Source organism: Varanus komodoensis, unplaced genomic scaffold (genome assembly GCF_004798865.1).
Source record: "Varanus komodoensis strain SLA01 unplaced genomic scaffold, ASM479886v1 scaffold136, whole genome shotgun sequence".
Lineage (NCBI taxonomy): Eukaryota > Metazoa > Chordata > Lepidosauria > Squamata > Varanidae > Varanus > Varanus komodoensis.
In genome coordinates, this window is record NW_025335395.1 from 159,969 (window position 1) to 184,554 (window position 24,586).

General features: G+C 44.5%; 1 protein-coding gene across 1 annotated transcript; it reads right to left on the reverse strand.

Annotated features, from left to right (window-relative positions):
* Window positions 1–13,012: 13,012 nt before the first annotated feature.
* LOC123019747 (vomeronasal type-2 receptor 26-like) lies at window positions 13,013–24,578 on the reverse strand. The gene is made up of 4 exons (XM_044422808.1): window positions 24,448–24,578; window positions 22,951–23,239; window positions 15,073–15,199; window positions 13,013–13,923 (listed from the first exon to the last, which is right to left on the reverse strand). The coding sequence occupies exons 1-4, from the start codon at window positions 24,576–24,578 to the stop codon at window positions 13,013–13,015; spliced, it is 1,458 nt and encodes a 485-aa protein (XP_044278743.1).
* Between the last annotated feature and the right edge of the window lie 8 nt (window positions 24,579–24,586).

Sequence of the window (24,586 nt, forward strand, 5' to 3'; positions counted from 1 at the left end):
CATAGTCAATGAAAGAATAGGAGAAGAAGTGCTGGGATGCAATCTCCAAAATGTCAGAATGATCTCAGTTCGAATCCAAGGCAAACCATTCAACATCACAATAGTCCAAGTCTATGCACCAACCACTGGTGCTGAAGAGGATGAAGTTGACCAGTTCTATGAAGGCCTACAACACCTTCTTGAATTAATTCCAAAAAATGATGTCCTTATCATCATGGGGGATTGGAATGCTAAAATAGGAAGCCAAAAGATAACTGGAATAACAGGCAAGTTAGGCCTTGGAGTACAAAATGCAGCAGAGCACAGGCTGGTAGAATTTTGTCAAGAGGATACAATGGTCATAGCAAACACTATTTTCCAACAACCCAAGAGACGACTCTACACATGGACATCACCAGACAGTCAACACAGAAATCAGATTGAATATGTGCTCTGCAGCCAAAGATGGAGAAGCTCTAAACAGTCAGTAAAAACTAGACCAGGAGCTGACTGTGGCTCAGATCATGAGCTTCTGATTGCAAAATTTAGACTTAAGTTGAAGAAAGTAGGGAAGAGCACTAGGCCACTCAGGTATGACCTAAATCATATCCTTGATGAATATACAGTAGAGGTGACAAATAGATTTAAGGAATTAGATCTGATAGAGTGCCTGAAGAACAATGGAAGGAGGTTCGCAACATTGTACAAGAGGCAGCAACTAAAACCATCCCAAAGAAAAAGAAATGCAAGAAAGCAAAATGGCTGTCTGAGGAAGCTTTACAAATAGTTGAGTTAAGAAGGGAAGTGAAAGTCAAGGGAGTAAGGGAAAGATAAAAACAATTGAATGAAGAATTCCAGAGAATAGCTAGAAGAGATAAGAATGCCTTCTTAAATGAACAGTGCCAAGAAATAGAAGAAAACTATAGAATAGGGAGAAACAAAGATCTCTTCAAGAAAATTGGAGATATGAAGGGAACATTTCATGCAAAGATGGGCGTGATAAAGGACCAAAATGGCAAGGACCTAACAGAGGCAGAAGAGAGTAAGAAGAGATGGCAAGATTATGCGGAAGAACTATCCAAGAAAGAGCTTAATGTCCCTGATAACCAAGATGGGGTGGTCACTGACCTCGAGCCAGACATCCTGGAATGTGAAGTCAAATGGTCCTTAGGAAGTCTGAGCAACAACAAAGCTAGTGGAGGCGACACTATTCCAGCTGAGGCATTCAAAATCCTAAAAGCTGATGCAGTAAAAGGCTACACTCAATATGCCAGCAAATTTGAAAAACTCAACAGTGGCCACAGGATTGGAAAAGGTCAGTTTACATTCCAATCCCAAAGAAGGGCAATGCCAAAGAATGTTCAAATTACCACACCATTGCACTCATTTCATATGCTAGCAAAATTATGCTCAAAATCCTACAAGCTAGGCTCCAGCAGTATGTGGACCGAGAACTACCAGAAGTACAGGCAGGATTTCGAAGAGGGAGAGGAAAGAGAGATCAAGTTGCCAACATACAGTGGATCATGGAAAAAGCTAGGGAGTTCCAGAAAAACTTCTGCTTCATTGACTATGCTAAAGGCTTTGATTGTGTGGTTTACATCAAATAGTGGCAAGTTCTTAAAGAGATGGGAGTACCAGACCATCTTATTTGTCTCCTGAGAAACCTATGTGCAGGTCAAGAAGCAACAGTGAGAACTGGAAACGGAACCACTGATTGGTTCAAAATTGAGAAATGAGTTCAGCTAGGCTGTATACTGTCACCCTGTCTATTTAACTTATATGCAGGGCACATCATGAGAAAGGCAGGGCTAGATGAATCACCAGTTGGAATTTAGATTGCTGGGAGAAATATCAACAACCTCAGAAATACAGATGATACCTCTCTCATGGCAGAAAGTGAAGAGGAACTAAAGAGCTTCTTGATGTGGGTGAAGGAGGAGAGTGCAAAAGTTGGCTTGAAACTCAACATTAAGAAAAATAAGATCATGGCATCCAGACCTCTCACTTCGTGGCAAATAAATGGGGAAGAAATGGAGGTAGTGACAGATTTTATTTTCCTGGAATCCAAGATCACCGCAGACGGGGACTGCAGCCAAGAAATTAAAAGACATTTGCTCCTGGGGAAGAAAGCTATGGCAAATCTAGACAGCATACTAAAAGGAAGAGACATCACCCTGCCAACAAATGTGCGTATAGTCAAGGCTATGGCTTTCCCAGTTGCAATGTATGGCTGTGAAAGCTGGACCATAAGGAAGGCTGAGCACAAAAGGATTGAGGTCTTTGAATTGTGGTGCTGGGGGAGACTCCTGCGAGTCTCTTGGACCACAAGATGATCAAACCAGTCAGTCCTAGAGGAGATCAACCCTGACTGTTCTTCAGAAGGCCAGATACTGAAGATGAAACTTAAATACTTTGGCCACCTAATGAGAAGGAAGGACTCTCTGGAGAACAGCCTAATGCTGGGAACAATAGTTGGCAAAAGAAGAAGGGGACGGCAGAGAATGAGGTGGCTAGATGGAGTCACTGAAGCAGTAGGTTTGAGATTAGGTGGACTCTGGGGGATGGTCTCTGGGGGACAGGAGGGCCTGGAGGAGTGTTGTCCATGGGGTCACAATGTGTTGGACATGACTTAACAACTAGCAACAACAACAATATAGGCATAAGGAGACTGAACATAGATGGAGAAGATGTAACAACTGCCTAGTGGTCAGTGCTGTCTAGACATAATGCAGTATTTAGGAAAGTTGCAGAAAAATTAGAAAGGTTCCAGGGAAGGGCCACAAATATGATCTAGGGTTTGGAAACACTGCTCTATAAGAAGATACTGAGAGAACTGGGCATGTTCAGCCTTGAGAAGAGAAGACTGAGGGGGGACATAATATCCCTCTGTAAGTACCTCAAAGGCTATTACAAAAGGGGAGTTCAAGATCTCTTCTTGCTGATGCCAGAGTGTGCGACACGGAACAATCAATTCAAGCTCTGATAATCCAGATTCAGGCTGGACATCAGGAAAAGCTTCCTCACTGTCAGAGTAATACAGCAGTGGAAACAACAGCCTGGATAGGTGGTGGGCTTTCCCACACTAGAGACATTCAAAAAGAAACTGGACACCCTTCTGAGTGGGAAGGTGTATCTTGTTGTCTCTCGACAGCAGGGGTTTGGATCTGATGACCTTCATGGTCCCTTCCAACTCTGCTATTCTATGATTCTATTTGCTTGGAAGGGAGTTAGTCCCAAATTCACAGGTCTTCACTGAACTTCTGTGAAGATGGGGCTTTCCTCCAGCTGGAAGAGTCTCAACTGTCAATCAGCAGCCTCCCAGCTGGGAGAGCCCAAACTTATCTCCCTCAGGCACCAAAAAGCAACCATGGAAAACCAATGTCACCATGGCAGAAAGATACTTGGAACTCCACTGGTACCCTGGCAAGCTGTACTTGTCTCAAAGAGGTGGGCAAATGTCTTCCCTGAATCTTTGATTCAGTATGTAGGATTGTGATTCTCTATGTACTTTCTTTAAGTAATAATGCAGGTTGTAGCAGAATCACTGAAATGTGTTACCTCCAACATCCCAAAACTGAAGCTAGCACTGATGGATGCCAGGGATGAGTGTATCCATGTGGAATGATACAGCAAGTAGAAAGAACTGGGTCAAGTGCAATGACTTTTCTCTATGAGGGTCATCCATCTGGGGATCAAGTCAAGGGTTGGGGATAGTGTGAAGGTCATCCATCTGGGGAGCAGAACTAGACAAGCAACCTCTAGAACACAGAAATCCTTGAGACTACCTGCAAATGACCTGACAGCACGTTCTCAAGAACCTGAGCCAAAAAGGAGGTACCAGCAACTAGGTACTTGTTATGGAAATCCATTCCTTCTAGAACAGGTTTCTTAAAAATGGTAGTACCTCTGCAGTAGGCACTATAGGAAATCATTGGGAAGAGACCGTTCAGAGGCATTCCTGCAAGTACTTGGTCTTAATGATCAGGTGGAAATTCATGGCATGGATGGAGCTGGCAGATGTAACAGACATCATAACACCACATCAAGCTGAGTACATAAACATATAGCTCCACTGAGGGCATCAAAACCTGAACTTGTCTCAAAGAGCTGGGCAAACATCTTCCGTGAATCTTTGACCCAGCATGCAAGATCATAATTCTCTGGTTGTGTAATAGTGTGCAATTTCTGATTTTGTTCTGTAATATTTAGAGTCTGCTTCACACCAAAAATGCTTGATCAGATCAATGATCAATCAAGGTCAAAATGATGTAAAAATGTACATGATAGCAGAATGAAGTGAGAAATCAAAAGACTCATAAACCTGGTGGCAACATTTCTCAATTAGTTCATGCTTGCCTGGAAAGACATAACCATACCAATGGTGGTGTGGAAATAGTGGCATTAAAGGGTCTTCTGCTGGTTGCCAAGGGGTTTTTCAAAGTATGCGGATTCTTTTCAGAAGTACTCAATGATTGGACAGGATGGTCAAGGAAAAGACATGCCCTCATATCTCCTGATCCAAAGTTTTAGAGTAAGACCAGATTCTTCAACCTCGCAAAGATGAAGATGGGCATCCAGTGCAGGACTTTTAGCATGGACATTCCAGGAATAATTGGAGTGGCCCCTGAAAACTCCATTCTGCCATGGCTGCAACTTTCATGCTTCTTTCAGGGGTAGCTCTCCACAGAGCACATTGCAGTAATCTACCACTGAGGTGACCAATGCCTGCCTGCACCAGGGGAGCCAAACTGTCCCTTCCATGAATACTCACAGACAGAAAGCAAGACAAAGAGGTGCAGAGGCATCAGAGTTGCCAAAGTGATCAATCCTCCAGTTATGGGTGTAGAATTGGCCCAGAGACAATTCCTGCAAGGGGAATGTAACACACTCTACCAAAATCATCAAGTCTTGCTTCCAGGCTTGGGAACTACTTGCAAGAGGTTTTACATCTTGCTGTTGTTATCACACGCCCTTACAGTAACCCTAGGAATTAGGGTGTGTGATAACAACAGCAACAACCCAAATTCAGCTTTTGCAAATCGTGTGTCTGAAATGTGGCAGCTTCAAGTTCATCATGCTTGCTTTTGGGGAAAGTCCTGGCCTGATTTGCTCCCAGACTCAGTCCTTCTGTTGATCCTGAGTAACCACATTGCTTTCCTCCTGCACCATATTTAAGGTACAGTCTCTATTTACCCAGGTTCCACAAATATTCTACTGACCCTCTTCCAGTGCATTTTGGAGTCCAGGCCCTGGTCAGGGACTGTCATGGCCACAGCACAAGCAGAGTCTACAGGGACATAGAGACACATCTCATTTGTAAGCTGACTTTCTCCCCATTCAAAATAATGATTGCAAAGAAGAATAAGTTTTGTGGGACTGAAAAGCTTAGAGGCCAAAGGGTCAAACACTGACCTCTATATACACTTTTTAAAACCAGCTGTGCAGAGTGGAGCAGAACCTCTGAATGCAGTACCCACAACACCCCAAAACTGAAGCTAGCCCAGCAGGATACCAGGAATAAGCATATCAAAGTGGAATGATAGAGCAGGTGGAAAAAACTGGGTCAAGTCCACCCAGTTTTCTCTATGAGGGTCATCTATCTGGAGGTCAAGTCAAGTGTTGGGGATAGGAATAAGGTCAACCACCTGGGGATCAGAAGTAGTCCAGCAACCTCTAGAACAGGGGTCAGCAACCTGTGGCTCCAGAGCCACATGTGGCTCTTTCATCCCTCTGCTGCAGCTCCCTGTCACTCAAAATGTGCATCACAACTGCCAATGTGTGACACCCACCAGCACACAATTTATTGAGCTTTTCGACCCCCAGTAAGCCAACTATGGATAAATCCAAGAAAAGAAAAGTTTCATAATATTTAACAGTACGTGGGCAGATTCATTTGCTTTCACTGCTGACGAGACTGGTTTACCAGTATGCTTAATATATTTTTGTTGCATGCAGAAATAAACATTTGTTTTCTATGTAGCAGTTCATTGATTTCATAAGTGCAACACACTATAGTTTTTTTATACATAGCATAAATGTAAAAAACGATATATGCAGTTTTATCTTCATTTTAGATGTCAAAAGGGTTTTGCGGCTCCTGGTGTTTTCTTTTTTGTGGGAAATGGGTCCAAAAGACTCTTTGAGTGTTTAAGGTTGCCGAGCCCTGCTCTAGAATATGGCCATCCTTGAGACTGCCTGCAAATACCTGACAGCACCTTCTCAAGAACCTGAGCCAAAAAGGAGTTATGAGCAATTAGGTACTAGTAACTGGAATTTATGCTGTCTAGAACAGTTTTCTTAGAAAATGTGGTACCCCTGAAGTTGGAGATGGCAGTGCTTTGAGAAAGGGTGGGTTTGTCACACTCTGTGGCTGCAGACTCATGTACCCAGCACAGGGGACAGACTTCTGAATGGTGTCTCTCATAACACCAGCATCAAGTTGACTGCATGAATATACAAAGCAAAAATATGCTGAAATTAATATCAGGAAACAAGACTCAGTGTGCCAGAGGGGCTCAAAGGAAAGAGCAATTGCTCTCAGGACATTTTTAAATACATTCCCATTTTTCATTTTAAAAGTAGAGTGAAGGCAGAAGAGTAGGCCCAGTTTCCTCTCCTGCACTGTCATTCAATAGGCATGATGATGTCCTGAAACACATTTGCTCAACTGAACCCAGAATCTTTTGCCATTTGCTGTGGAACCAGAACAGGAAAGAGGAATACCTGCCAGGGCTGCAGCCTCTGCACTTGTGACTTGTCTCCTCTTCCAGCCATCAATATCTGCTTGAATTGTAATGAGGATGCAGCACTTAAGGCATGGGTTACCATTTGGATACTGTTGTAAGTGCAGAAGCCATCTTGAGAAAAGACTTCTGCAAGCTCCTCCTGGGGAAGCATCTCCATTGTCTCCTTCTGTCTGTTGCTTGACCAACTTTTCATGGAAAAAGCATGCTCTGAGTAGAAGCAATGACAAGCATTGTACCAACACCATAATGTAGCAGGAGAAGCTGGATTGTAGTTGTAAAGCCTTCTGTTTTGGGGGCTCCTCATGATGGGCAAAGATCCATAGGGAAACTGAAGGTGACTGGGATAAAAGTCTATCGACCAATTAATGTCTGTCACAGTGGTTGTGATCCAGAACTTTCCTCCAATGTGTTCCTTTACAAGTACCTCTTCCATTAAACCAATTGGAATATAGCTGTAGTGAGAGTCTGCATAGAAAACTGCAGCATTCACTTCTCCCCATGCAAAAGTGAGCTCTGGTTGAGACATTCCGACCATGACTTTTTGACGGAGTCTTTTTGTGAAGGCAGTGCAGATCCCATGACTGATCATAAGTGGGATCACTGACCTCAGAAACCTTTCTCCATTTTCAGTGTCTGGGGCAAACAGTCCGATCCATGTCCAACCAAAACTTGCAACCAGATGGACAATGGCCAAATATTGGTTTTCTTCCTTTTGGGCCATCCAGTAGATGAATGGAAACTGAGTCTGATCCTCCAGAAGAGGGTTAACCAAGCCAAAATTGATCTAATGAAGAGAGGAAGAGCATGGTGGTTTGTATCCTTTTATCTTTACGATGAACAGCAGAATCATATGAGCATGAAATGTCTAACCAGACACCCATCACAAGGGTATTGGAAGTTGTGGAAGAATGGAGTGACAATGCATATCAAGGATCATCTCTACAGTAGCAATTCAATATTTGCTTGGGGAAGTGGAGCCCTTCTCTGCATAGGGACCAGACCTCTCCCAACTCCACCCCAGCCTAGCAAGTGCCTAGACAAGACCAGAACAGTCAAGACTAGGTGAGTATGTGAAATGATTCTTTTCCTTTTCACTTTGGAGAGACTAGGGATCTTCTTTTTCCAAGCACTAGACTGATGAGAAGAATTCTCATTGGACAGCTGCCTTATTCTCCAGAAGGAACACCCACATGAGAGATATGGCTGGATTTGTCCATGTCTCCAAGGAAAGATTGATCCCTCCAATATCAGTCCAAGTGCTGTGATATCAGTCTCCTGGAAGTGGGTGGAGCTGCCCTCTCTTCCCCTCTCAGGGCCTACCTGAGGAATCTTGTAGATGCCCCACATTGCTGAAATAACTGTGGAGATGTCTGATTCAGTTCCTCTGAGAATGGCCAGCTGGTTCTTCTTCTTCCTGCAGCTGAAGTTGGGAAGGTGGCTTTCCCCACTAGAAGGCAGGCCTACCATGGCACAGGAGGTTGTCCTAGCATCAAAATGGCTCTCATAGATGTCGTAGCCCAGGCTGATGTTGGGTATGAGCCTGGGATTCTTGTTGATCTCACAGATAGAAAACAAGAAGGACAATGTGTACCAGTACCTCACAAATGGGAAACTGCAGTATGAGAAATAGAGAAATGCTGCTCATTCTATGAAGAAGATTCAGATGTGAGTCAGGACACATAGTGAGAAGGTTTCAATCAGACAGCATGCAATTAAATGCTGGCATTTGCTTGCAGCTGGTGCAGTCACAGCTAGGAATTTGCAAAAAATCTGTTGGATTGCCTGGTTCTAGTTTCCCAGATTCAATGTGTCTTCACATCAGCATGGAGCCTGGGTTCCTGGAGAGCACACCCAGCATTTGCAGGACGTTTCACAGGAATAGAGTCCCATATGCTGCACAATCAGTGCTATTCTTCCATGCCCACTGGTGGCAAGTGCACCATTTAGTTGGGAAATATTTTGGATGGGTTTCCTTTTGACTCGGCTACCATTGTAGGGCTGAGCCAAACATGAGAGGAAGCCCACAGATTCTGCACGGGTGGATTCCAGAACTGTTCATACCAACCCTAGTCAGGGCAACTTGTCTGAATTTGTGTCAGTTCTGATGGCTCTATGCTGCCTCTGCTATTAAAGACTGGAGTTGGGATGAAACTTCTCAAAATCCCTCCTCTGAGCATTTGCAGTCTTCCTCTTGTGCTCAGGCTGTTCTTCAAATCTTTGCAGACCTGAGAAGAAGTCTGTGAATGCTGGCAGACTACCACTTAGGCAAGTTTGCCTGTCTGTTGTGACCTCTTACATGGGAGCTACTCCTGGCCTGTGAAGGGCATGCTGCCAGCCATCATGGGGACCACATTCCCAGTGAGCCCCCACACCTGCCTTCTTCAGCATCAGTTGCAGGCACCCAAAGGGAAGCTTCACTTGCTGTGTGAGAGAGGGACTGCTTGTGAAAGGTGTGGGCTTATTCCTGGATAGCTCCTCAAAAATACTGGGCAAACTCTCCAGCAACTTGGACTTTGGGCTGCAGCAACGTGAACTGGCTTCTAGGGAGCCAAACTCAAGGAATATGATAGGTTTCCACCCTGATGCATTGCTCACACATCCCTAGCAGAGGCAGGATCATATGAAAACCCAAATGCAAATAGAGGGGTTTTATTGCTCTCATTCCTGCTTTTGAGATTCCCACTACCACTCTGTTGGCTACTGTGTACATCAAATGCTGGCCTAGATGGACCATTCACGTCTTCTTGTGATGCTGAAGGCTAGATGAGAAGTCCCAACAGGTGATGTGCCACAATGCCTGAAGGAGTCACAGAAACTACTTTGCACCTAGAATACTCACAGGCACATTCATTCATTTTCTCCCCATCTGAAGTATTTGATTTTCTTATTCACATGAAAGGGCCAGAGATGGAACATTCATGTGGCTGACTTTTTCCAACAGGTAAGTCAAAGAAGGTCATGGGAAGCAAGACCTCCTCTCCTCCCCAAGATGCCAAGTGGAAATACTTGAAGGAAAAGACCCATGCTTACACAAAAGAAGCTTGCTTGGCATTCAGCCTCCCTGACTTCCCCACAGATGATCCACAATGGATGTTGTTCTACCTCCTTGAGATAACATGAAACTCAGAGACATCCACTTCCTTTGCAACTGGCAGGGGAGGCATGTGATAGGTTGAGTAATTTAGGCAACCACAATGTGAAGTCCCCTTGGCTCTAGCCTGGATCCTGCCATGCTTGTTAAAGCAAGCAGACATTCTCCTTAAGACTGAAACCATGCGAGCAGTGGCCATGCAGACTGCAGCTTTTTGTTATGGATGCTCCCAATTTTCCTTCAGGAAAGACCAGAGGGACAAAATACAGAGCAGAAAATCTGAGGGGACAACTATCGTACCAGAGCTATGGGCTGGCTGCAGAAGAGAGGCACAGCTGGAGTGTGGTATGGGAAGCATGTAAGCATCATGTCTTTCCGATCCCTCTGCTTGGCTGGTGACTCATAAAAGACATAGGGTTGGTAATTCCCAAACTGTCGTGAAGAAACAATGCCACTGCTCAGGTAGTCTCCCAGCTGATAATAGTTATGTGTTCCTTCTTTAAACATATTCACAGGACAATTTGTCTTCTGCATCTCAGAAACTGCATGTGGCAAAAGCAGAAACAGCAGAATCACAGACACTGGGTTACCTTGCCTTGGTTTCCACATGTCCCATGTGCCTGCTCTTCTCACCAGCACACCCAACTCAACCAGAAACCACTGACCCTGCAGTCCAACTGATTCAATAACTTCTGAGCCTAAGGGGGCTTTTCTAATCTTTACCAGGGCACAGTCCCTGCATCTCTCTGCCTGCCATGAGCCTCAAGAGCACTGCTGGCATTGTACATAGTCAATTTGCCAGGCACAAAGCATACAATCTTCTGACATTCCCCTTAATATTGCAATGTTCTTTATTTGTCTCAAAAGAAATCTCCAGAAGGCCTCCAGAGCATTGGTTGGAATCAAAAATAATCACTCTGTTTGGAACATCCAACAGGAGAGAGATAATTCTTCTGTTGCTGGACCCATTGTGTGCCTCAAGGCACAGAAGCACAGAGAGAGAAACATGTTTTAGTCCTCTTTTAATAGCCTGCAACTTTTGTAAGCAGAGGATGTGGGAAATGGGAGCTTGGCCAGACCTCTGTCAGAGACCCCCTTGCAAAGGAACCCAAATCGGGAACATCTTTTGATATTCCAGTAGTGGGCAACATTTGGCCCTTTGCAGATATCCTCATTCTTTCAATTGAGAGCTATGTTGGTTTCCCCAGGTGGTAAATGTGGTCCTTCCTCTCCTTCTCTCCAAGCATGATAAGCCATGTAGTGTGCGTTGTTGTGGGTTTGTGTAGGGTTGGGTTGAATCCTAGGAGAATCCAGCCCTCTAGCATGAATGGACTTCTCCTCTTGCAAGGTCCAGTCTTGGAAAATGAGCCAAGCTTAGAGGAAGTCTGCTTGTTTTGGAAGGCCAGGACAATCACAAGATGAAGCTGATGAATACTCCAGTAAGGTTTGCACTCCGGTAAGGTTTGCACTAGCAATACTCAATATGGAGTATTGAATTAAGAGGTGGAAGGCATATTATTCCTGAGGCATGAGATGCTGCTGTTTACATTCTTGAGTGAAAAAACGTCTCAAGACAAATCCGTCAAGGTTTGGGGAGAAGTGACTGGAATCAGTGTGATTGAAATAATTTTGAGGGGCAGAAGCAGGGAAGGGGAAAAGTCTCTACAAAGCTTCTGACACACCCTGGAATCTGTGCAAGGGCAGCAAATGCAACATGTGGCTTAGCCAGGCATTTAGACAGAGACCCATTCAAGCCAATGTGGCCAAGCTTCTCCTTTAGGTTGTAGGAATGTCCTTCTTCTAAGTCAGGATCAAGCCTCCTTTCCCAGTAGTGTCTTTTCTGAAAAGTGGCATCTCTGAAAAGCTCAGTCTGGATAACAAGGCTGAAGAAATTTCCCAATCACAATTCTCTATATGGGCAAAGAATCAAAAGTGAACTCACTTAGTATATTCAAAAAGGACCAAACTTTGAATGGCCCCCCACTCCACAATGAACTTGGAACTGTCCAATATCATGAGATAGGACCACTGCACAGGACCATCCATTCCCTCCAGGCAATCACTTTGCACCACACAGATTAACCCATGCTGATGCAGGATCATATTCATAAATGCAGACATGGAAACTGAAATGCCAAACTCAGTATCAAGCTGCCCTAACATCCAGGGATGTCGTCCGTGGGATGGCCATGAATCGTGTCTTGTCCACACTTCTTAAGCCAGGAAGGATGGTAGAATTAACTGGGTTTCTCCACTCTTTCTCATGTTCTTTCTTTAGAAATCAAGAGGAGGGATTGGATACAACAGGAGTATTTGCTGTCTGGACACTATCAGGTGAAAAGCTTGGGCCTGTCCTCTATTTTTCAGAGGAATCAACTTAGCTTTCCATTGCAAGTCTTGTGTGTGTAGGCACTTGATTGCAAAACCAGGCCTTGTTCTGACCACATGCATTAAACTTCTGCAAAAACCTCAACCGATTCTAGGCATTCTGGAGGGCAAGTGCCACCCTTTCAGGGGATGGGCAGTCCAAGATTATCTGGCAGAACAGCAGGTCTTAGTATATAGCCAAGCTGAAGTTCAACAGGAGAAGCTTTCTTCTCTGAGGAGCAGAGAGAAGGTAGCTCAACAATGAAGGTGTTCCAAGCACATTTGGCTTGTTTGGAAAGACACGGGTTGTCCTCCCCACTCGAGCATGAAACTCAAAAGGTGATCTTTCGCCAGTCACAGGCATTCCAAAGTTTTGGTTTTCTGAATAAAATGTGGATAAAACCTTGTGAGCTGCTCTGACTACGATACAAGAAGATAAAGAGTGGGAAATGAATGTAATAATACTAGGAGCCTTTTGACAAAAGAGATGCAGCAGTGTTGGCTGGATTATTATATATATATTCATTTACTGTAGCAAGCCAATAGCCAAAACTCTCTTGGTGATTCACAGCAGTTAAAAGGCCAAATATACAGCATGCTGAAAAATGTAAAATTTTCAAAATCTTCACACCCCAATTCAAAGACAAAGTGAAATCCAGGAATAATTCAAAGATCTAAAAATGCTTTTGAATGTTTAAGTAATAAATGTTGAAGAACTTTGATGTGTAGAAGAAGAAAAAAGTCTTCATGTGGTAAGAAATGTCATTACTGAAAAGACTCCTGTTATCAGATATCCAGAGTCCCATTTCCTGGCTAAACCCTTCAGTCAGAAGGTTTCTTTGGTTTTGATCATGAGATGTTCCTTTGTATTCAGATCAGGCCTCAGGACAATGATGTAGCACTTGGGAAGAAAGATGCAACCCAGCAGCCCAATACTGGAGGCCAAGATGGAGAAGACCTGCACAGCAACAATGTACTTCCCCTTGGTGCTGAGGTAAGAGGGTACAAAGGACACCCAGACACTGCAGAAGACCAGCATGCTGAAGGTGATCAGCTTGGCTTCATTGAAGGCTCCCGACAGCTTCCTGGCCAGGAAAGCCACAATGAAGCAGATGGCAGCCTGCAAGCCCATGTAGCTGAGAGCAGTGTAGAACAAGGCCACAGACCCTTCATTGCACTGCAGGAGGACTTGTCCTGGCTGTGAGTGCATGTCAGCATCTGGGAAGGGTGGAGAGATGCACAGCCAGATGGAGCAGATAATGACCTGGACACTGGAAGATGAAATGACAATGGAGTAGGCCAAACTCTTCCCCAGCCATCTCTTCACCCTGTTCCCTGGCTTGGTGGCCAGGAAGGCCAGCACCACAGTGATGGTTTTGGCCAAAACACTCAAGGTGGCAACTGAGAAGATAATGCTGAAGGCTGTTTGTTGGAGCAGGCAAGTCATTTTGCTTGGCTGTCCGATGAACAGGAAGGAAGACAGGAAGGAAAGCAGGAGGGAGACGAGGAGAATGTAGGAGAGGTTCCTGTTGTTGGCTTTGATGACTGGAGTCTGTCGGAATTTAATGAAGATTCCAAATGTAATGCCTGAGCTGAAAAGCCATATTAGGGCTAAGGAAGCCAGGAGAATCCCCAAAGGTTCCTCATAGGAAAGGAAGGTAATTCTCTTGGGGACACAATGATCTCGGTTCTTGTTTGGGTGCTGATCTTCAGAACACCTTCTGCACTGCTCTGTATCTGGAAATGAAGATAGCCACTTCATCAATGCCACTTTTAATGGTACATCCACAATAGCATCTACTGCTTTTGGTAAAGAAGGGAATGTTGGAGATATCAGGAGGTAATTGTGTTTGCTCTGTCAGGAGGAGAGGCCAAGGTCCTTGGATGAAGGGTGGGGATCACACATTTTGCCTCTCAGGCTCTGTCTTTGTCATCACCATCACACAAGGCCCTGCAATTGCATGATACACCAGTCCATCTCTGAAGGATATGATGGAGTTCCTAACAGTCAGAACTAAAGAATCAGTATGCGCTCACTGAAAGTATTATGCATGTTGGCCATTCTGGCTAAACAGGCATGATACAAATCTTATAAGTATAATGAATGGATGGATGGATGGATGATGGGAAACTTTGCTAAACCCAACATAGTTGTGGGAGTAGTTTCTAGTTGCAAAGTCACACCTGACCCATTGCGACCCCATGGACAACTTTCCTCCAGGCCTTCCTGTACTGCACCATCCCCTGGAGCCCAACTAAGCTCACACTGATTGCTTCAATGACTCCATCTAGCCACCTCAATTGTGCGAGTAGTTCTGCTTTTTTCCCATTTGCATCTCAACAATAAGTGGTTGTGTGAATCAAGTTCAGGTGGTAGGAAGTGGCCTCCTTTCATTTTATCTTTTTTCATTGTTATGCTGCCTAGAAGGGAGAGCAAAGCAGCTAGTTTGCACCATTTCCTGAAGAGGGCCAGGACCTGGCAGAATGTGTTGGAGGGGAGTGGTTGCTTGAACAGCTAAATTGCAGAGGCAGGATGGAATGACATGGTTGGATCCCCACTTGGGTACACTCCTGAGTACAAAAGCTATCCTCAACAATTTTGTCTAAAACTGTTCATCAGTTAATTCCTAAAAAGAAGGAGACTTCATCACAAGTGAGAGGATCAAAAGGGCAAGAGCATCAACACTGCTAAACTGGCTGAGCAAATGAAGAAGGCTTCCCCTGCCACTGGTTTTCCATTGACAGAAGACCACAAGTGAAACACCGCCCTGCTTGTTCACTAAACTTCTCCTTCCAGTTGCCACCTATTAAACAAAGAGGGTTTGGGCAGACTCAACCATTTGCCCTATGTTTGAAGGGAAAACTGTTTCTGCTGTGGAGACCCACCTTCCTGAGTGGAGACGGTCCCTTCTGCACACGGGGCACAAGCATAGCAGCAGGGCAGCTTCCCTTCCTGAGTCTCCTTGGCAGAACCAGGGTGACAGCTCTCTACACACCTGGAACGAGGCACCACCTGGCATTGAAGAGAAGAAGCAGTGTTAGAGTCCATTTCTCAGCGGCGAATAACAGGGTCTGAATGTTCCAGGTGAGGTCCAGTCCCTGAGACAAACAGTCAAGTTTTGAAATAAGTTTTGATTATGTACTACAGTAAACCAGTTTTGTGCACTCATTTTTTTTGAGCATTGCAATCCTTCCTCTTAATGCAGAGTGTGTTGTACAGCTTGAACCAAGACAGTAATGCTGTAAGACTGAATAGTACAGTATTGCAAGAGTGCTAAGGAAATGACTCAAAAGCTCTCCTTGTAGAACAGAAGCAACATGCAAAGAAGCTTCTCAACAGCATCCATGAGTAGCATTGGTGTGGAGCAGCAAGGAAAGACCTCATTAGTCATTAATAACTAGTGTTTGGGTTAGCTACCTCAGAGTTGAGGGGCCACACCTTTGAAGGGCCTTCCTGTTCTCTCCTGCTTTCTATGTTCTGCCATCATCATCATCATCATCATCATCATCATCATGAAGAGGAAGTATCCAAATAATGCACTACCAGTTGAAAGGAATCAAGTAGTTGTTCTGTCTTTTTTCCCTTAAAGGATATTTGTCTTTGTGAAAGCTTTTCTGGGATTTCATGTCCCCACTGCATCTTCCCTTCTCAAGGCTGAAAATGCCCAGTTCTCCCAGCTGCTCCTCACAGGACAGTGTTTCCAAACCCTGGATCAGTTTTGTTGCCCTCCTCTTGACCCTTTCTCATTTTTCCTTATCTTTCTTAAATTTTGATGGCCAGAACTGGACACAGCATTCCAGATGTGGTTTGAGTAGTGAGGAGTAGAGGGGAACTATTACTATGATTTGGAAGCAATATTTCTATTAATGCATTCCAAAATAGTATGTGCCTTTTTGGCGGCTGCATCACATTCTAATCTCACATTTAGAATTTTGTCAACAATTCCTACAGGCCAAGTTTTTTTTCCCCCAGTTCTGAGGAACCATGTGTTCTGCATCTTTTGTTGATGCATTTGGTTTGTTCCAGGGAGTTTCCTCATTTTACCTCTCCTCAGGGCTCCTTCTTCTGCCTCCACTTGCTGATGCTCTTCTTGCCTCTGGACTACACCTAGCTGTTACAGCTCCTCTGCTATGTCTAGGAACACTTCATTTTTTTCTATTATCATGAGGGTAGACACTCACTGCTCCTTTTCTTCTAGCAGGGCTGCAAATTGCAACTGTTGCATGTGTAGGACATGTTGCTCACAGGTAATAAAGCAAAAAGTGCATGGTTTTTGCAGGCCACCACCACTATGGAGTCTTCTAGGTCCATTGTTTGTGCATCCTTAGTGATTCTGCCCTGTGGAACTGTAGTGACAAGTGGTGCTTTCTCCTGTCTTCACTTTAAGGTTAGCAACACTGTCCTACTAGTAAATGGGAGTGCGTCACAAGAAGGACAACAAGTGTCTTTGGGGATGGATTAAGCTGAAATAAAGAAGAGGAAAGAAAGAAGGGGTAAAAAAAATTAGGGACCTCCCCCTAGACCTCCCCCACTGAACTCCTTCAAACTCCTGTTTGCTTATTCCTTGGGAGCTTGGGTGATTGGATCCCAGGGCCCTAAACTAGTTGGGGCAGATTGCTCTGCTCTGCTGGGTGTCAGGAACCAGAAAGTTTCCTCTTGATTTGTTAGCCACAGGGAAGTCAAGCTTCAAAACTGATGTAGCATTGTCATGACTAGGAGCCCCATTAAGCATCTTGCTTTCACTTCACACAACAACCACAGCCTCTGTACCAAGGTATCACCACACAGGGCACATGACATTGAATTGGCATGAGGTTCCCAACACATGGAGAAAATAGGCCAGACAGTCACTCAAAGGTCTGGCAGGGTGGACATAACACCCAGAGATGATGCATCTTGCTCCAGTCCCCAGAAGCCACTTGGGTCTCTGCTGCCTGCTGTGCATCCAGAAGCACCTCTTCTTCTTTCACAGGGAATGCATTGCCATTGGAAGCAGAGAGAGTCCCCCATTCCTGTGCCTCCAAACTAGTGAACCACGCAATCTGGGTCTTGTCAAGAATCAGAACCAGTCTGTGGGCCTCACTGAGTGCACCCAGACACAGCTTCAGAAGATCCCTGTCCTCACTGTATTCTGATGTCTGGGTGTAAATGGAGCAGCCCATTCTCAACACTCCAGGGACACATTCAAAATCTCCCAGTGCCCAACGGAGCAAGTCAGTGCATATGGTGAATCTCTGTGGAGGCAAGAGGGAACTCTGCAGCATCCCCAATAAAATGGCCAGGGAGCCCAAAGTTGGAGAAAACATGGCAGTATGGGGCAAGAATAGCTCTGTGCTTGCATAGCTGGACAATTCCCCAGCAGACCTTGCCTTTCATTGGCCTTTCACCTCATCCATGATAATCTCACTACTTCAGTTTTAGTCAACTTTCCATGTTTTCTCCTTTCACAGCTAAATCTTCGACTATCTGCATGGAATAGCTGTTGGCTGTTCTGGGTCCACTTTTGAGGGTTCTGAAAGGTGAGCTACCTGGCAGTATGGATTAGACTGGAAGGTCATGGAGGGCTTTTGGCATTCCACCAGCTGTGCATTGAGAATCCAGAGAACCCAAGCCTGAACAGGAAGGCCTGTGGGGACCGGTGCCCTACTAAGCCTCTGCTTTAGTGATGAGGTTTGCTTGGCAAAGTGCTGCTGCATGTATGCTGACAATGAATGTCTCAAGTGTACTATCACAGAGATTGTTTGTGATCCACATGCCAATAATAGGACAGAAATGATTTCCCCCACCTTGTTAAAATGATTAGGCCACACAATAGCTTCTGGGTTGATGCTGAGTCTTCTCCCTGGGAATTCCCCTCTCATCCAACTCCCAATGGTCACCATTCCAGGAGTACCATTGGGAAACAGCACCCAGTTCACAATATCAAAGTCAGCTTCTAGCCGTCCATGCTTGTCCAAATGCAGCCCATTGATGGAAGTGTTAGATTGCCAGATTCCCCTTAAGAAATTGTGGAACTAGAACGATAGAGAAGGCAACCAATTAATTTTATTCATCCATCCATCATCATTCATTCACTCACTCATTCTTTCATCATTCATTCACTCACTCAAATCTTTAATGATTAGATTTGAATGCTGCTCCACAGTAACAGGGCTCTCTGTGTTGTAATGATGTTCAGTATTTTGGCCATCCTTGCTCTGTGTTCTAATCTTCCATGTATCGAAGTCAATGCGTATCCCAACTGCATTCAGATTTCACAGTGAGACACATTATTGATGACCTACCTTTTCTCCCTCAGCATTTTGCACCTGAGCAAAATCAGTGATATCATGTGGAGAAGTTCCTTTTGCACAGTAACCTAGCATTCCCAGCTGGTCCCTACAGATGTCTCCCAGATTCCTGTTCCTGACCAGCCTGGTTTTGGTTGATGAGAGTCAACATCTAAGCAGTCTAGAGGAACGGAACTTCTTTGTGGATAGCTAACCTCAGGAATGTCCTGCTACCAGGGCCATCCCTGGAACATGAGAGGGGTTCCCTCATGAGTGGGGTCCCCTGCAGAAGGCCAGCCAAATTGCCACCCTCAGTATTCTGGTGGCCCTCACGGAACCATTGTCTCTTTCTCTCCCCTCCACTGCAGACACCTCATAAGAAGGCAATGCTCCCTGAAGTAGACAATCATGTTAGGGAGAGCTGAATGCAGAAGATACAATGTAAGTTGAACTACAAGGTGGATTGAATCTGAAAGGAAGTCACAGCCTTGAATGTGGAAGTGCTGAATGGAGCAGTTGTGGATAGGTAATTTTGGCTTTCATTCACAGGCTGACATAAGTCAGAGATGACTTGATCACACAAAACATAAACAAAAGACATAACAGACAAATAAGACATAATAACAACACCTGCCTGATAGCCAGTGCTATCTAGACCTAATCAGACATTGGTATGGAATGAGACTAAGTCCCATTTTCACATGTCTTCTCTGTGAAGATGGGCTTTTCCTCCAGCTGGAAGCCTTTGAAGTGGCAATCAGCAGACTTCCCAGCAGGGGCAGTCCAATTTTATCTCCCTCAGGCACCAAGGAGCAGCCATGGGTAGACAACATCATCATGGCATGAAGATGCATGGAACTCCACTGGGAACTTCCTAAGTCTCAAAGAGCTGGGCAAATGTATTCCCTGAATCTTTGATCCAGAATACAGGATCAAGATTCTTCAGTTGTGCAATAATTGGCAATTCCTGATTATTCTCCCAAGGATTTAGAAGCTGCTTCACTCCTAAAGCACTTGAACAGAACAATGATCAATAAATGTCAACACAATGCACAAACACACAAATTACAGAAATAAAACAAGAAAATAAAAGGCTCATGAAAATTTCTCCGTTAGTTCATGCTTGCCTGGAAAGACATGACTGTATCAATGGTGGGGTGGGAACAGTTGTACTGAATGGTCTCCTGATGGCTTCCAAGGCAATTTTCAAACCATGTGTATGTCTCTTCAGAAGTGCTCAATGGATGATCAAAGAGAAAACGTGTCCACAAGTCTCCTGATCCAAAGTTTATGGAATACAGGAGGAAAAAAAACTCACAAAGATGCTGATGGGCAGCCACTGCATAGCTTTTAGAGGGTGTCAAAGGAAGAAGTGGAATGGCTCTTGAAAAGCTGCATTCTGTCACAACTGCATCTTTCAAGCTTCTTTCAGGTTAGCTCTCCACAGAACACATTGCAGTAATCCAGAGTTCAGTTGACCCATGCCTGCCTACACCAGTGGAGCCAAACTCTCCCTTCCATGCATACTCACAGATGGAATGAAAGACAAAGAGTTGCAAAGCCATTTTGAGTTGCCAAAGTGACACAAATCTCCAATAAAGCTTGGAGTTCCATGTGTAGAATGTGCCAGAGACCTTCATACAGAATGTAACACCAGCTACTGTACTCATTCAGTCTCTCTCCCAGGCATGGGAACTGCTTGCAAAAGGATGTTGATCTTGTTCTTTTTATTATGTGCCATCAAGTCATCTCTGACCTCTGGCAAGCCTAGGAATGGAGGCCCAACAAAACATTCTTTCTTTAGCCACCCTGCTCAGCACTTGCAAATTTAAGGCTCAGGCTTAATCTATGGAAGCAATCCATCTCATATTCAGACTTCCATGCCTTCCTGCCCTTCAGCTTCCCCTAGCATCATGGCCTTCTCCAGGAGGTTTGCCTTGCCACTGGGTGTTGGAAAGCTAACAGCCTCACTTTCATCATTCTTGCTTTCAGGGAAAGTCCTGGCCTGATTTGCTCCAGGATTCACCTGCTATCCTTTTGGCCCTGAATGAGCACACAGCCCTCTTCCAGTACCATGTTTTGGACAAGATGTATATTTTTCCATATTTCCCAAGTAAACTCTCTGAGCCCTCATCCAATACATTGCAAACTCCAGGCACTGGTCGAGGACTCTTATGGTGACAAGCAGAGTTTACAAGGATATAGAGCCACATCTGATGAGAATGCTGAGGACCCTTTTGTCCAGGGGCAAACCTGACATTTGCAAAATGTCAAGTACTAACTAAAAAGAATGATTGTGAACAAGAACTTGTTTTGTGGGACTTTGTTTTATTTTGATTTAATCTGATTTATTTGATGTGCATTTCTTGTTTCACACAAAATTACTGTTTTAATCTGTGGGTGGATGTTATTAGATGTTTTTAATTGTTTTTAAATCACTGTAAGCCATTCTGAGATATTTATATATAGGATAGCATACACAAGTTTTAAATAATAAATAAATAAATAAATAAGTAAAACCTCTAGAACATGGGCATCCTTGTGGTTACCTGACCTGACAACACCCTGTCAAGGACATGAGCCAAAAAGGAGGTACCAGCAATGAGATACATGTTGTTGAAATCCATCCATTCTAGAACAAGGTTCTTTAAAAATGGGAATACCACAAGCATAAGAGATTCCAGTACTTTGGGCAAGGATGGGTTTATAATATCTGGAGCTGCACCCCCATATTTAGGTCACTATAGAAAATCTTCAGTCAGAGGCATTGCTGCAGGCACTTTGCCTAAATTATCAGGTGGAAATCAATGATCAGGTGGAATTGATGGAGCTGCTGGATGTGCCGGACATAACAGCACACCAAGCTGACTACATAAAAATGCAATCCAAAAGTATACCGAAAGTAATTTCAGGAAACAGGATGCTGTTTTCCTGAGGGGTTCAGAGGAAACTGCAAATGCTCCCAGGAAATTTTAAAATACAAGCCCAAGTAGCACCTTGAGGGATGAGCAAAGGATGAAGAGCAGGCTCAATTTCCCCTTTGTCACTGCTATGCAATAGGCAAGAGGATGTCCTGTAACAAGTGTTTCATAAACTGAACTCACAACATTTTGTCATTTGCTGTGAAACTAGAACAGGAAAGGGGAGTACCTGCCAGGGCTGCAGCTTCTGCACTTGAAATCTGTCTCCTCTTCCAGCCATCAATATCTGTTTGGATTGGGATGACAATGCAGCACTTAATGCATAGGGTATCATTTGGATACTGTAGTAGGTGCGGAAGCTGTCTTGAGAAAAGACTCTGTCCAGCTCCTCCTGGGGGAGCATCTCCAGTTTCTGCTTCCCTGAGTACCTTGACCAAAGTTTCATGGAAACAACATGCTTTGAGTAGAAACAATGAAAAGCATTCTGCCAAAACTGATCCATAGCATGAGAAAATGGATAATACTGGTCAAGTCTTGTCTTTTGGAGGCTCTTCATGATGAAGGACAAAGATCCATGGAGAACCTGAAAGTCATCCGGATCAGACCCTGAGTACAAGTTAATGTCTGACATAGTGGTTGTGATCCAGACTTTTCCTGCAATTCTTTCCCTTCCTAGTACCTCTTGCATCATGAAAACTGGAATACAGCCATAGCAAGAGTCTGCATAGAAAACAGCTACATTTACTTCACCCCACACATCAGAGAGCTCATTCTGAGTGATTCCAAATAGGCTTTGTCTTGCTAGCCTTTTTGTGAAGGAAATGCAGATTCCATGACTGATCATCAATGGGATCACCTTCCTCACAAATGTTTCACCATGTTTAGTGTCTGGGGCAACAAGACCAATCCACATCCAACCAAAATTCACAACCAGGTGGACAATGCCCAAGTATTGAGTTTCTTCTCTTGGGGAAATTTGGTGGATGAATGGGAACTGAGTGTGGTCCTCCAGAACAGGGCTAACCAAGCCTTCAGTGATCTAATGAAGAAAGGAAGAGCCAGGTAGTTTACACTCTTTTGTCTGTAGGATGAACATCAGAATCGTATGAAAATTAACTCTCTAAGCAAAGGTCCATCACAAGGAAAGTGGAAGTGGATGTTGAGGAAGAAGGGAGGGACAAAATATCTCAAGAAGCATCTGTACAGTAGCAGTTCAATGTTTACTTTGGGAAAGAGGGCCCCTTCCCTGCAGAGGGAAAGAAATTCACCAAACCCCACCCCAGGCTAGCAAGTGGCATGACAAGGCAGGAGAACTCAAGATTAGATGAGCATTCCAAGGTGGCTCTTTTCCTTTCCACTTCGGAGTGAATAATGATTTTATTCTTCTTCAAAGCACTAGGCTGATGAAGTAATTCTTATTGGAGAGTTGTCTTTCTCCCCAGAATGACAGATATGTCTGAATTAATCCATGTTCCCACTGAATGACTGATCCCTCCAACATCAGCCCAAACGCTGCAGTATTGGTGTCCTGGATGTGGATGGAGCTGACCTCTCTTCCCCTCCCAGGGCCTACCTGAGGAATCTTGTAGATGCCTGACATGGCCGAAATAAGAGATGAGATGTCCGATTCAGTTCCTTCAAGAATGGCCAACAGGTTCTTCTTACCACAATAAAAGTTTGGAAGGTGGCGTTTTCCACCAGCAGGCACGCCAAGCATGGCATAGGAAGTCGTTCTGGCATCAAAATGGCTCTCAAAGATGTCATAGCCCAGGCTGATGTTGGGTAAGAGGCTGGGATTCTGGTTGACTTCATGGATAGAAAACGCGAAGGACAACATGTACCAGTACCCTAGAAATGAGGAACTGCAAGGCAAGAAGTACAGAATCTGGACTCATTCTATGAGATGATTCAGAGGAAATTCTGGATGCTTAAAGAGGAAGATTCATTCACACAGTGCACACTTAAATGCTGGCATTCACTGGCTGCAGATGCAGCCATGACTGGGATGTGCAAAAAACATCTGTCAGAATCACCAATTTTGAATTGTCAGAGTCAAGATTTTTTCTCATCAGCCCAGAAACTGAGATCTCCATGAGCACATCCAGCATCTGCAGGATGTTCTGCAGAGTTTAGCCCCACAAGCCATGCCATTCTTCCATGCCCACCACTGACATCAGCACCTTTGAGTCGGTATGTGTAGTGGGTGGATTTCCTTTTGACTTGGCTTACTGTGCAGCTTATTTTTTCCCAGGCTAAGAACAAGAAAGAAGCCACAGATTCCACATGAGGAGGATTCCAAATGTATTCATACCAGTCCTAGTCAGGGCCACTAACTTTGATGACTTTAGCAAGAGACCAGGAGGAGGAGACCAGTTCTGATGGCTCTATGTTGTCTATTATCAAAGCTTGGGGTTGGGATGAGGCTTCCCAGAGTTGATCCTCCAAGCATTTTCAGGCTTCCTCTCCTGCTCAGCTTGCTTTTGCAAACTATGCTGAACTGCAAAGTCTGTGCATCCTTGCAGACAACCACTTATGCGAACTTCCACATCAGATGTGACCACTGAAGTGGAAGCTACTCCTGGGCTGAGCAGGATGCTGCCAGCAGTCATGGGGGCCCTGTTCCATGTGAGCCCCTCACCACCTGCATTCATGAGCATCAGCTGCAGCCAAAGGGCTACTGCTCTTGGTGTCAAGAGTGGGGCTACTTGCAGAAGGAGTGTGGTTCGCTTACTGGAGTGTTCCTCATAAAAGCTGGACACACTCACCAGGAACAAAGTGAGCCAAATTCAGAGAGCCAAAACAGAGACATGTGATTTTCACACATTCCTATCAGAGGTAGAATCCTATGAACATCCCTTGCTGAATACAAAAACAGAGAGACGTTATTGCTGTCCTTCCTATTTTTGGCATTTCCAGTGGCACCCAGTTTACTACTGTATACATCAGATGTTGGTCAGAATACAGAGCAGAAATTCCAAGGGGATGACCACAGAAGCAGATCTATGGGCTGTCTGCAGAGACAGGCACAATTAGAGTGCAGAAAGGGAAGGATTTAAGCATCATGACTTACCTCTCCCCCTGCTTGCCTGGTGACTCATAAAAGCCATAGGTTTGCTGATACCAAAAATATTGTGAAGAAATGATGCCACTGATCAGGTAGTCTCCTGGCAGATAATAGTTGGATGCCCCTTTGACCAACATATTTCCAG

What these genes read in the sequence shown, in the direction of transcription:
- LOC123019747 (XM_044422808.1), bottom strand. Translation starts at nt 24,578, where the DNA reads ATGTTGGTCAAAGGGGCATCCAACTATTATCTGCCAGGAGACTACCTG. An exon ending in CCAGGCAAGCAGGGGGAGAG is followed by an intron (nt 23,240 to 24,447) that starts GTAAGTCATGAT and finishes CTTGCCTTGCAG; the next exon opens with TTCCTCATTTCTAGGGTACT. An exon ending in GACCGTCTCCACTCAGGAAG is followed by an intron (nt 13,924 to 15,072) that starts GTGGGTCTCCAC and finishes CTTCATTTCCAG; the next exon opens with ATACAGAGCAGTGCAGAAGG.